At 47.4% G+C, this 14,185-nt stretch overlaps 1 protein-coding gene across 1 annotated transcript; it reads left to right on the top strand.

The window, feature by feature from the left end:
• The first annotated feature begins 337 nt into the window (after positions 1–337).
• On the top strand, positions 338–13,980 carry LOC137521591 (zinc finger protein 271-like). The gene is made up of 2 exons (XM_068241044.1): positions 338–415; positions 11,658–13,980. Exon 2 carries the CDS (start codon positions 11,698–11,700, stop codon positions 13,840–13,842), a length of 2,145 nt encoding a protein of 714 aa, XP_068097145.1. The 5' UTR covers positions 338–415; positions 11,658–11,697; the 3' UTR covers positions 13,843–13,980.
• The last annotated feature ends 205 nt before the right edge of the window (positions 13,981–14,185 follow it).

Genomic DNA, 14,185 nt, shown 5'->3' with positions numbered 1-14,185 from the left:
CCACACTCAACTATAAGTCATCTAGCAATTTAAAGGGATGAGGCAGGAATGATAAACCTGCACAGGAAACGCTCCTCAGTATAAGAATACCGTGGACTGGTTGGTGGCAAGACTCATTTGCTCTATGTGGCCTTCCTAGGATTGCAGACAGCTGGCTTTTGTCTAGCCGCACAATGGCAGCCCACAACCCTCAAGTGGCATCTCCTGCTCTAGGAATGTATGCGGCCTCTTTAAGGACGGCCAGGAGGAGTTCCTGTCTGTGGATAACAAAGCCCTGGCCATCCCCTTTAAGGCTCTTGAGTTAAAGGGATGATAAGGCCGCTGGAATGAGGCGTTATGGGGGATGGGAAGGAGCTAAAGATGGCTGAGCTTTTGCAAGCGAGGTGCGCTTCAGTTGGCTGAAAGTTTGCGGGAGGTGAGTGGCCCGAGGAGGGCGGCCCGGCTGCGCTGCTCTGTGCGGCCTGGGGAGGGAGCGGGTCCCCGGCATGGCTGGAGAGCCCGGGCAGCGCTGTGTGGCGGGGGGACAGGGGGACAAAGAGACCTGCTGCCGCTGGGGACCACAATGACTGCCTGGCCGGGGGAGCAGGGCCTCTGGCGGGACGTGCTGCTGAGGCCGCTTCCGCCAATATTTATCTATTCTGGCTGCAGAGATGATATCAGGGGGGTGACATATATGGGGATCACAGTACACGCTGGCTGCAGAGATTATACCACTGGGTATATCTGGTTTACACGCTGGCTGCAGAGATTATATCACTGGGTATAGCAGCTAGCTGGGGTACACACAGGCTGCAGAGATTATACCACTGGGTATATCTGGTTTACACGCTGGCTGCAGAGATTAAATCATTGGGTATAGCTGGAGTACACACTGGCTGCAGAGATTATATATACCACTGGGTATAGCTGGAGTACACACTGGCTGCAGAGATTATACCACTGAGTATGTCTGGGGTACACGCAGGCTGCAGAGATTATACCACTGGGTATGTCTGGGGTACACGCTGGCTGCAGAGATTATACCACTGGGTATGTCTGGGGTGCACACAGGCTGCAGATATTATGCCACTGGGTATAGCTGGGGTACACACTGGCTGCAGAGATTATACCACTGGGTATAGCTGGGGTACACACTGGCTGCAGAGATTATACCACTGGGTATAGCTGGGGTACACACTGGCTGCAGAGATTATACCACTGGGTATAGCTGGGGTACACGCTGGCTGCAGAGATTATACCACTGGGTATAGCTGGGGTACACGCTGGCTGCAGAGATTATACCACTGGGTATATCTGGGGTACACACTGGCTGCAGAGATTATACCACTAGGTATATCTGGGGTACATGCTGCCTGCAGAGATTATACCACTCGGTATATCTGGGGTACACACTGGCTGTAGAGATTATACCACTGGGTATAGCTGGGGTACACGCTGGCTACAGAAATTATACCACTGTGTATAGCTGGGGTACACGCTGCCTGCAGAGATTATACCACTTGGTATATCTGGGGTACACACTTGCTGCAAGATTATACCACTCGGTATATCTGGGGTACACACTGGCTGCAGAGATTATACCACTGGGTATAGCTGGGGTACACGCTGGCTGCAGAGATTATACCACTGGGTATAGCTGGGGTACTTGCTGGCTGCATAGATCATACCACTGGGTATAGCTGGGGTACACGCTGGCTGCAGAGATTATACCACTGGGTATAGCTGGGGTACACGCTGGTTGCAGAGACTATACCATGGGTATATGTGTGGTACACGCTGGCTGCAGAGATATCACTGGGTATATGTGTGGTACACGCAGGCTGCAGAGATTATACCACTGGGTATATCTTGGGTTCACAGTACTCACTGGCTGCAGAGATTATACCATTGGGTATAGCTGGGGTACACGCTGGCTGCAGAGATTATACCACTGGGTATATCTGGGGTTCACAGTACTCACTGGCTGCAGAGATGGTATCAGAGAGTGAATAAATATCTGGGGCTTACACTCACTACACACTGGCTGCAGAGATGGTATATGACTGGGCATATCTGGGGATCACACTCCGTACACGCTGGCTGCAGAGCTAATATTGGTGTGTATACATTGGGGTAGCACGATGATGTAGTGGTTAGCACTCTCAGCTTTCAGCGCTGGGTCCCCAGTTTGAATCCCATCCAGGGCACTATCTGCACAGCGTTTGTATCTTCTTCCTGTGTCTGGGTGGGTTTTCTCTGTACTCTGGTTTCCTCCCACATCCCAAAACACAGATATGTTAATTGGTTTTGGGCCTGTTTCCATTAGTGAATAGGAGTGATGCGGCTACACATTACTTCCGCATCTCCCAAAGTGGAACTGTATTGAAAGAGACGGTGAGCGGATGTGGCCGTGCGTGAATTAACAACATGCTGCCGTTTCTCAGATCGCTCCACATAACCAGCACGCAGTGGAAACTGTTCCACTGCTGTGCATTGGTTACAGTACAGCCGCGTTGCAATGCAGCTATGTAGCCGCATTGCACTGCGTGTAATGGAAACGGGCCCTTCCCCCTAAAATTGTCCCTAGACTACGAAGGACATATGTTGGTGCTATATAAATAATATATATGGGGTTTGACACGCACTACACACTAGCTGCAGAGATGATATCCGGGCTCATACTGCTATACACTGGTGGCAGATATACTAGGGGGTGTATAAATACCTGGGATTCACACCGTACACACTGGCTGCAGAGTTATCAGGTGGTGTATAAATATTTGAGGCTCACTATATACTGGCGGCAGAGATTTTTTTTATCAGAGAGGGGATATATATAACTGGGGTTCACAGTGCACACTGGCTGCAGAGATAATATTGGGGTTTGCGCTGGCGGCATAATATGTAAATGTGGGGCATGCTGGCTGCATAATATGTAGACGTGGGAGGGGTGTGCACTGAATGCGTAATATGTAGACGTGGGAGGCGTGCAAGCTGGCTGCATAATATGTAGACGTGGGAGGAGTGTGCTGGCTGCATAATATGTAGACATGGGAGGAGTGCGCTGGCTGCATAATATGTAGACGTAGAGAGGTGTGCGCTGGCTGCGTGGACGTAGACGTGGGAGGGGTGTGTGCTGAATGCGTAATATGTAGATGTGGGAGGGGTGTGCGCTGGCTGTCTTATATGTAGGTGTGGGAGGAGTTTGCACTGGCTGCAAGAACAGTGCGCTGGCAATGTAATATGTAGACATGGAGAGAGGTGTGCTGGCTGCATAATATCTAGACATACGAGGGGTATGCGCTTCCCGCATATTATGTAGGCCGAGGAGGGGCATGCGCTGGCTGCATAGTAAATAGACATGGGGAGGAGTGTGCACTGGCTGCACAGTGTATGTAGAGGTGGGAGGGGTGTGCGCTGGCTGCACAGTATGCAGATATGGGAGGGACGCGTGCTGGCTGTGTAATATATAGACGTGGGAGGGGTGTCCGCTGGCTGCACAGTGTGTAATGTGGGAGAGGCATATGCTGGTTTAATAATAATTAGATGTGGGAGGGGTGTGCGCGCTGGCTGCAGAATGTAGATGTGGGAGGTGTGCGCGCTGGCTGCAGAATGTGTAGACATGGGAGGGGTGTGCATGCTGGCTGCAGAATGTGTAGATGTGGGAGGGTTGCGCGCTGGCTGCAGGATGTGTAGATGTGGGAGGGGTGTGCATGCTGGCTGCAGAATGTGTAGATGTGGGAGGGGTGCGCGCTGGCTGCAGGATGTGTAGACGTGGGAGGGGTTTGTGCGCTGGCTGCAGAATGTGTAGACATGGGAGGGGTGTGCATGCTGGCTGCAGAATGTGTAGATGTGGGAGGGGTGCGCGCTGGCTGCAGAATGTGTAGACATGGGAGGGGTGTGCATGCTGGCTGCAGAATGTGTAGATGTGGGAGGGGTGCGCGCTGGCTGCAGAATGTGTAGACATGGGAGGGGTGTGCATGCTGGCTGCAGAATGTGTAGATGTGGGAGGGTTGCGCGCTGGCTGCAGGATGTGTAGATGTGGGAGGGGTGTGCATGCTGGCTGCAGAATGTGTAGATGTGGGAGGGGTGTGCATGCTGGCTGCAGAATGTGTAGATGTGGGAGGGGTGCGCGGTGGCTGCAGAATGTGTAGATGTGGGAGGGGTGCGCGCTGGCTGCAGAATGTGTAGATGTGGGAGGTGTGCGCGCTGGCTGCAGAATGTGTAGACATGGGAGGGGTGTGCATGCTGGCTGCAGAATGTGTAGATGTGGGAGGGTTGCGCGCTGGCTGCAGGATGTGTAGATGTGGGAGGGGTGTGCATGCTGGCTGCAGAATGTGTAGATGTGGGAGGGGTGTGCATGCTGGCTGCAGAATGTGTAGATGTGGGAGGGTTGCGCGCTGGCTGCAGGATGTGTAGATGTGGGAGGGGTGTGCATGCTGGCTGCAGAATGTGTAGATGTGGGAGGGTTGCGCGCTGGCTGCAGGATGTGTAGATGTGGGAGGGGTGTGCATGCTGGCTGCAGAATGTGTAGATGTGGGAGGGGTGTGCATGCTGGCTGCAGAATGTGTAGATGTGGGAGGGGTGCTGGCTGGCTGCAGGATGTGTAGACGTGGGAGGGGTTTGTGCGCTGGCTGCAGAATGTGTAGACATGGGAGGGGTGTGCATGCTGGCTGCAGAATGTGTAGATGTGGGAGGGGTGCGCGCTAGCTGCAGAATGTGTAGACATGGGAGGGGTGTGCATGCTGGCTGCAGAATGTGTAGATGTGGGAGGGGTGCGGGCTGGCTGCAGAATGTGTAGATGTGGGAGGGGTGCGCGCTGGCTGCAGAATGTGTAGATGTGGGAGGGGTGTGCATGCTGGCTGCAGAATGTGTAGATGTGGGAGGGGTGTGCATGCTGGCTGCAGGATGTGTAGAAGTGGGAGGGGTGCGCGCTGGCTGCAGAATGTGTAGACATGGGAGGGGTGTGCATGCTGGCTGCAGAATGTGTAGATGTGGGAGGGGTGCGCGCTGGCTGCAGAATGTGTAGACGTGGGAGGGGTTTGCGCGCTGGCTGCAGGATGTGTAGACGTGGGAGGGGTTTGTGCGCTGGCTGCAGGATGTGTAGACCTGGGAGGGGTTTGTGCGCTGGCTGCAGAATGTGTAGATGTGGGAGGTGTGCGCGCTGGCGGCAGAATGTGTAGACATGGGAGGGGTGTGCGCATTGGCTGCAGAATTTATAGACGTGGGAGGGATGTGCGCGCTGGCTGCAGAATGTGTAATGTGGGAGGGGTTTGCGCGCTGGCTGCAGGATGTGTAGATGTGGGAGGGTTGCGCGCTGGCTGCAGGATGTGTAGATGTGGGAGGGGTTTTGCGCGCTGGCTGCAGGATGTGTAGATGTGGGAGGGGTTTTGCGCGCTGGCTGCAGGATGTGTAGATGTGGGAGGGGTTTGCGCGCTGGCTGCAGGATGTGTAGATGTGGGAGGGTTGTGCGCTGGCTGCAGAATATGTAAGGAGGGGGCATAATATGTACTCTTTCAAATGGGATGTAATTATTTTATAAGAGCGGTAACTACTTGGAAGGTAGAACTTGGTTCTGTTGCTGTCTGTATCATTGTTTAAAGATTTTTCCACACATCCAGAAAGCAGTCTGGATATGAAGGCCTGTGACACACTGGATGGAGAAATTGCGTTTGTGCTTTATATAGTGGTTTTTGACGCATTTTCCTGTTATTTAAAAGCGCTTAATAACCTCCCTGGCAGTATGATTTATTCCTGGATTTTAGGGTCCAAAAGCGGTGCAATTTTTAACCACTTTACCCCTGCCCGTACTTATTCCATCCTGTAACCCCCAGGGACGGAGAAATCCGTGCTTTCTGTGCTCCCGCCGCTGCCCGCACTCCCGCTCGCTCTAGCGCGCACTCCCGCCGGTAAGCACGCCGCTCACCCGGAGATCAATGAACGGGAAAATCCATTCCCGTTCGTTGATCTAAGCCCCGCAATGATCCGCTGCTGCTCTGCTGAGCAGCGCGATCATTGTGGGAAAAAAAAAAACTCTCAGCCTCCTAGTACTTCCTGCAAGAGTCCGGAAGGACGCTTGCAGGTTGTATGAAACAAAAAGTTACTGTTGCCATCTTGTGGCCAAATAGTAAATTACACCCTAAAGTATTTTTTACATAGAAATAAATGTGTTACACAAAAAATTAACTCCTTACCTCCCCCACTTCCCAATTTTTTTTTTATAATTAAAAAAAAAAATAAAAAAAATTTACAATTAAAAAAAATACATAAATAGTTACCTTAGGGACTGAACTTTTTAAATATTTGTCAAGAGGGTATAACACTGTTACTTTATAAACTATGGGCTTGTAATTAGGGATGGACGCAAAACTGAAAAAAATGAACCTTTATTTCCAATTAAAATATTGGCGCCAAACATTGTGATAGGGACATAAATTAAACGGTTTTATAACCGGGACAAATAGGCAAATACATTTAATGGGTTTTAATTACAGTAGCATGCATTATTTAAACACTATAAAGGCCGAAAACTGAAAAATAATAAACATTTTCCCACATTTTTTTCCTATTTTCCCATTAAAACACATTTAGAATAAAATAATTCTTGGCATTATGTCCCACCTAAAGAAAGCCTAATTGGTGGCGAAAAAAACAAGATATAGTTCATTTCATTGTGATAAGTAATGATAAAGTTATAGACGAATGAATGGAAGGAGCGCTGAAAGGTGAAAATTGCTCTGGTGGTCAAGGGGTAAAACCCCTCAGTTGGGAAGTGGTTAAAAAACCTTTTTAGACCCTAAAAGCAGAAACTAATTGTACCACATAGATTTGTGGCAGCCTCTGCACTTACCTCCCTGAGATTCTCCCTCCATCCTCTAGGTGGTGCTGTAACCAATAGAGACCGCTGTCTGTTGTCATGATGACTAACAGCGGTCTCACCCAAGGGATCCAGAGCCTTCAAGGACCAGAAGAAGGATGGCTGCCAGTGGGATCCCAGGGGAGATGAGTTGAAATGCCTGCTGTGCTTCAGGCTCTGATTAGACCTCCCGACAGCTATCCTGAGTCAGGTTTAGGATTACTGCTCCTGGCTTTTTTCCACCCCCTGCCTGACTTGAGGTTAATGTAATTACAGCCCTTTGTACAGTGGTTGCAATTAGCATTTTCTTTTTCTTGGTAGCAAAATAGTTTTTGTACAGCACAAGTGATTTTGCTATTTTGTATTGAAGCGCAAATGCTCTAAAAATACTGCAGGACCCAATGACAAAACGCTCACGATTCCACTGGCCTTTGAAGCCAGTGGCCTGCCTGGAAATTGCACTTTGTTTGCATTCCCATCTTTTGTTTGCAATTTTATTTTGAAACAATTTTTTGCATTATTAACCCCCTTGGCGGAAAACCGCAGCTAAGAGCGGTAATCCCGACCTCTGCTCGGGGTGACCGCCGGAGGCTGTGTGCAGAGTATAGCACGCAGCGGGCGTTTCTGCATACCTCCCAGGGGATCCTGACGTCGGCCACCATTCTGCTTCCTGCAGGTGAAATCGCAAGCTGTCGTCATGACAACAGCCGACAATTTCACTTTAGAGTTGCAGCCCCACCCGCAGGAAGGAGGCATAACTGCAGAGCTGGAGCCAGGGAGGTGAGTGATTGTAAAACTGCTGCAGATCTCCTTGGCAGCATGATTTTTTTTTTCAGGTTTTAGGGTCTGAAAGGGTTCAAAAAATTGCACCGCTTTTAGACCCTTAAATCTGGAAAGAATCATAACACCAAGGGGGTTAAAAGCTTTAACATTCTACTTATTTCGCGCCACCAAGTGTGCTCCCAGCCTTAAAGAGACTTCGTAACAAAAATTGCATCCTGTTTTTTATCATCCTACAACTTCCAAAAGCTATTCTAATGTGTTCTGGCTTACTGCAGCACGTTCTACTATCACCATCTCTGTAATAAATCAACTGATCTCTCTTGTCAGACTTGTCAGGCCTGTGTCTGGAAGGCTGCCAAGTTCTTCAGTGTTGTGGTTCTGTGATGCATCTCTCCCCTCCAGGCCCCTCTCTGCACACTGCCTGTGTATTATTTAGATTAGGGCAGCTTCTCTCTTTTCTCTTATCTTTTACAAGCTGGATAAATCCTCCTCTGAGCTGGCTGGGCTTTCACATACTGAGGAATTACATACAGGCAGAGCTGTCTTTTCTCTGCAGGAAGAAACAGCCTGACACTTCAGTGGAAGATAGCTGCAGGGGGAAAGAAACACACAAATGATCTCTTGAGATTTAAAAGGAAGGGTGTATACAGCCTGCTTGTGTATGAATGTATTTTCTATGTGTGGACATACTGTACATCAACCTACTTCCTGTTTTGGTGGCCATTTTGTTTGTTTACAAACAAACTTTTTAAAACTGTTTTTAACCACTTTTAATGTGTCGAGAAGCGGCGAAATCGTGACAGAGGGTAATAGGAGATGTCCCCTAACGCACTGGTATGTTTACTTTTGTGCGATTTTAACAATACAGATTCTCTTTAAAGAGAATCTGTATTGTTAAAATCGCTCAAAAGTAAACATACCAGTGCATTAGGGGACATCTCCTATTACCCTCTGTCACAATTTCGCCGCTCCTCGCCGCATTAAAAGTGGTTAAAAACCGTTGTAAAAAGTTTGTTTGTAAACAAACAAAATGGCCACCAAAACAGGAAGTAGGTTGATGTACAGTATGTCCACACATAGAAAATACATCCATACATAAGCAGGCTGTATACAGCATTCCTTTTGAATCTCAAGAGATCATTTGTGTGTTTCTTTCCCCCATGCACTGAAGTTTCAGGCTGCTCTTTTCTTCTTGCAAACAGCTTTGCCCTTGTTTGTAATTCCTCAGTATGTGAAAGCCCAGCCAGCTCAGAGGACGATTTATCCAGCTGATTAGAGCAGCTTCTCTCTTCTCTCTTATCTAAATAACACACAGGCAGTGTGCATAGAGGGGCCAGAAAGGGTGAGTTCATAGCAGAACCACAACACTGAAGAACTTGGCAGCCTTCCAGACACAGGCCGACAAGTCTGACAGGGGAAAGATACATTGATTTATTACAGAGACTGTCATAGTAGAAAGTGCTGCAGTTAGCCAGAACACATTAGAATAGCTTTTGGAACATGTAGGATGATAAAAAACAGGATGCAATTTTTGTTACGGAGTCTCTTTAAAGTGATTGTTTACCGGTTTAAAAAAGAAAAAGTCAGATACTCACCTAAGGAGTGGGAAGGCTCGGTCCTAATGAGCCTTCCCTCTCCTCTCCCGGTGCCCGATCCCGCGCAGGATCCCCTGTGGCAGTATTCGACCAGTTTGGTCAAATACTGCCACTTCCGCATGCCGAAGGAAGCTTTCGGAAGCCTTCGGGAGCACTCGGGCTCCCGAGGACACGGCCACTCCATACTACGCATGCGCGAGCGCCCTCTATGACGCGCGAGCGCGTACGTAGTATGGAGCGGCCCGTCTTCGGAAGCCCGAGTGCTCCCGAAGACCTCCGAAGTCCCTGCGGCGGACGCGAACGGGGGAGCCAGCGCAGCACCGGGAGAGGAGAGGGAAGGCTCATTAGGACCGAGCCTTCCCTCTCCTTAGGTGAGTATCTGACTTTTTTTTTTTTATTAGCGGTACCCATTGGCTTTAATGTTCCTATGTGGGAGAGAGCCTAAAGCCTAATCTACAGTACATGGTACAATTTTCCGTCAGATCGGATCTATTAGATGGATCTATTAAGACTAAAAGTAAGGTGGGACAGCCCCCATGAACAGCAGAGAGTGTGCCCAAAAAAATCAGCTTTCCACGCCACTGGGGCTGTCACATCCAAAATCCAACTTATCAGGCACCACTGTAGAAATTATTGCTTCTTTATTGGACACAGAATAAAATGCAGTGGCACAACGACAGACCGCTGTTTCGAGCATCTCCTGCACTTAAGTTGTTAAAACTGTATTGCCGTTTTAACAACTTGAGATAGAGCAGGAGACGCTCGAAATGGCACTCTGTCGTGCTACTGCATTTTATTCTATGGCCCCAATTCACTAAGCTTTATCAAACATTTGATCATTAACCTCATGGGTAAAAACTAATTTTGAATTATCTAAGGCAATATAGATTGATTGATTGAATGTTTTATCGCTAAAACGTTCAATAAATCTATAACACCTTAGTGTTTTCAAAATTAGATTTTATTCATCAGGTAAATTATCAAAAGTTTGATAAAGCTTAGTGAATTGAGGGCTATGTGACCAATAAAGAAACTATAATTGCTAAAGTGGTGCCTGGTCGAGTTGGATTTTGGATGGATCTATTGGATCATTTACAACCGGTCCGATCGGATTGCGTTATGCTGGGCATACAACATGAGATTTTTTTTTGGGCAGATAGATGGTTCGATAGATAATTTCCGACAGGTCAGATCTGACTTTTTTTAATTGTTTATCTGATCGATTTCTCATTGAAGTGAATGGGAATCAATCAGAAAAACAATCTGACAGTAAATCTGCTGAAAAATCTCATGGTGTATTCCCAGCATTAGATTTTGCAGTACATTTTGGGTACTTATCAAAACAAAATCTATCGTCAAATTGACCTGAAACAATTTGGTCGTTTACCCATGATGCAGTTTCTTATTAGATCTATCTAATACAGTGGTTCCTAACCTTTTCCGGGTGTTTGCGCGACCTAGTGGACAGTGCCGTGCGCAGCAGGCTATTGGGGGGGGGGGGGGGGCTGGGGTGCGGCTGCATAGCTAGCATAGTTGCCCCAGTATAGGGAGTTTAGTTGCCTCAGTATATAGCCAGTATAGTGCCCCAGGATAGCTAGTATAGTGCCCCAGGATAGCTAGTATAGTGCCCCAGGATAGCTAGTATAGTGCCCCAGGATAGCTAGTATAGTGCCCCAGGATAGCTAGTATAGTGCCCCAGGATAGCTAGTATAGTGCCCCAGGATAGCTAGTATAGTGCCCCAGGATAGCTAGTATAGTGCCCCAGGATAGCTAGTATAGTGCCCCAGGATAGCCAGTATAGTGCCCCAGGATAGCCAGTATAGTGCCCCGGTATAGCCAGTATGGGTAGGTGGTGCCCCCGCCGCTGTTATTACCTTAACAGCGGCCGCTCTCCCCTCTCCGGCGCGTGTATTTATTCAAGCAGCGTATCTCCCGGCTGCTCTGTGTGATGCGGCAGGAAGCAGAGAAGCGGCTTCCTGTAATGGCGATATGTATCGCCGTTACTATGGTAACCGAGCCCTGCTTCCTGCGCATCACACAGAGAGCAGCCGGGAGATACCCTGCTTGAATAAATACATGCGCTGGAGAGGGGAGAGCGGCCGCTGCAAAGGTAATAAAAGCAGCGGGGATGGGCGGGAGGGGGGAGGAAGAGGACAGTCCTGCGTCCCGCGGACCACAGGTTGGGGATCCCCGCACGGCACACCAGGCAACATCCCGCGGCACACTAGTGAACAGCGGTTGGGAAACGCTGATCTAATGGATCTGTCTATCTGATGGAAAATTGTACCGTGTAGATGAGGCTTAAAATATCTGGATATGGCAATTAGAGTAAAGCCTTTTTATATGCTTATTGGCATTGAATATCTGGAGAGTATGATATCTAACAATGACAACAATCTGAATTATATATTGAATATTTTATTTTTGAATTTTATCTATTTTAGGATTTTTCATGCTGGAGTCCTTGGTCTCTGAGCCAGGAGCATGATGAATAACCCCTCCTCAATGCCGCTGGCAATGCTTGATAGCATGGAGAATGAAGACACAGATGTGAAGCTAAAGTCCTGCTATAAGAATACTGAGATTTACACTAAGTCCCCTGCATTAAGTTGCAGCATGGTGATGAGTAATTCAATACAAAGCCTTCATGATGGAATGGCTATGAAAATGGTAAGCTTGCCGAAGGTGGAAGCGTCGGACAACCCAACCTTAACTGTCAAAGAGGAGGTAAACGGCGGCGAGTTCTACCAGGAACAGCCCACGGCCAAGTTAGAACTAAAGTGTGGCTTGTGTTCTGAAATATTTCATTATGTTTCAGAGCTGATGTTTCATGAACAGCTCCATAGAAACAGCAGTCGCTTAGAGTGCCAGCTGTGTGGCCGACAGTTTCAGAGCTCTTCCAACTTGAAAGACCATTACAATGCACATACAGGTGAACGTCCATATAAATGTGAGTTATGTGCCAAAGCCTTCACACAATCTTCCTCTTTGTTAGCTCATAAACGTACTCATATGATGGAGAGACCCTACAAGTGTGAGGTATGCGGAAGGTTCTTTAAAGATGTTTCTAATTTTTTAAAGCATAGACGACTGCATGGCCAGGTACCAGGTTTAGCTCAACAAGTACAAGCAGGGGGCCTGCTCCTGAATGAAAAGCCCTATGCCTGTACATACTGTGAGAAAGCCTTTAAGCGTACTTCCGATTTGAAAGACCATGAGCGTGTCCATACAGGAGAACGTCCTTACCGCTGCAGAATATGTCAAAAATGCTTCACTCAGTCTTCCGTGTTGACTGGGCACATGCGCATTCACACTGGCGAACGTCCGTTTCACTGTAACATATGTGGCAAAACATTTAACAACTCTTCCAATTTTAAAAAGCACCAGCGGACTCATTCCATGAAGGATATCCTAGCAAATGTTAAAGTGGAAAATAGTTTCCAAAAGCAGCCAGTCCAAAGTAAGAATGGTATGTTCTACCTAAAGGGCCTTGGAGATGTCTTCTTTAATAACAGTTTGAGCAACAACCACCATGCTGTAACTTTTCCTAAAATGATGTTGGACAATGAAGACTGCAAATTCATATTGGAGAAAGGTCCTATGGAAGTTAATGGTAGCAAAGTGCTGAATGCGGGTGCCTTGCAGTTGTCATGTGCTGGAATGTCCAGTGCTGTGAAAGTCAAAGATGAAACCTTTTCCAAACTAAAAGAAGAAAAAAATGAACCGGTGGTGCTCATTGATGACGATGATGATGATGTAATCTTAGATTCAGACAGCTCGGTCTCCAACGTTGACAGTCAAGCTAGAAGGAATGCAGGTAAAGCTAATTCTGAAAACTGCATCCAGACAAAACTGTTAAAGGCCCCAGGATATGGCTATAACACTACTTCCTATGTAGCAAAGAATGTGTACCGTGACAAAAACGAGGATGCAATCTATGTAGAAATATCAGATGATAGCACTACTGATGATGATGATGATTATAATGCTAATGAAGTTGTTGCCCTTGCCAAAAGTTCATTCCAGTGCCAGGAGCAAGATCCCAAGAAACAACCAATGGTAAAATTGGAATATTCTCATTCTGCAGAAGAGAGAGGTTCTATTGAGGAACCCACACAAGATAAAGTAAACGGTGAGATTTTAAAAGATGATAGTATTTGTGGTGCTACAGACTTCATTGAATCCGAACACCTGTTTATGCAGAGGACCATGGCATGTTGGGACTCCCAAATAGATTACTGTTTTGAAGACCAAGACGACCTGCAGTTTTTTGAAATGGACCCCAAACCATACATTTGTTTTGTGTGCGACAAACGGTTTAAAAGGGCTACAGATCTAAAGGAACACTTGCGGGTCCACACTGGGGAGCGTCCGTTTGTGTGCCAAGTTTGCGGTAAAGGCTTCACACAGTCATCGGCCCTTTCAAGCCATCAACGTATCCATACTGGGGAGAAACCCTTCCAGTGCAATGTGTGTTATAAAAGGTTTAACAACTCTTCCAACTTCTCGAAGCACAAGCGGGTTCACACCGGAGAACGCCCCCACAACTGTCCACTCTGCGGGAAAAGTTTTCAGGAAAAACGCCGGGTTAAGCGGCACATGAAATCTGTTCACCAAGTCCAGGAGTGAGACAGTTTGCACACTGTTTACACACTTAATGGCAATTATACAAAAGATGTATAATTCAAGCAATGCTGTATTATGGACTATTGTAGCAATTTTAGAAAATTTTCTTATGGAAAAAAATAGAGCTTTAAAATCTCTGAACTTTGTCCTGGTAACTGTAGGAAATGTACTATGTATTTTACCCTAGCTATCCTATAAATTATTTTCTAACTAAATTCTTAGGTTTTACATACTCTGTAACTGGTATGATACATTTGACCAGAATATCTGAGACTTGTGTAAAGTTGAAGCGTTTGCACAACATTCAGCTGATGAAAATTTCATTTTTTGAGATATGTAGGTTTTT

Source organism: Hyperolius riggenbachi, chromosome 6, assembly GCF_040937935.1.
Source record: "Hyperolius riggenbachi isolate aHypRig1 chromosome 6, aHypRig1.pri, whole genome shotgun sequence".
NCBI lineage: Eukaryota > Metazoa > Chordata > Amphibia > Anura > Hyperoliidae > Hyperolius > Hyperolius riggenbachi.
The sequence above is the reverse complement of the archived record's forward strand: the minus strand, read 5'-3'. Positions and strand labels throughout refer to the sequence as shown.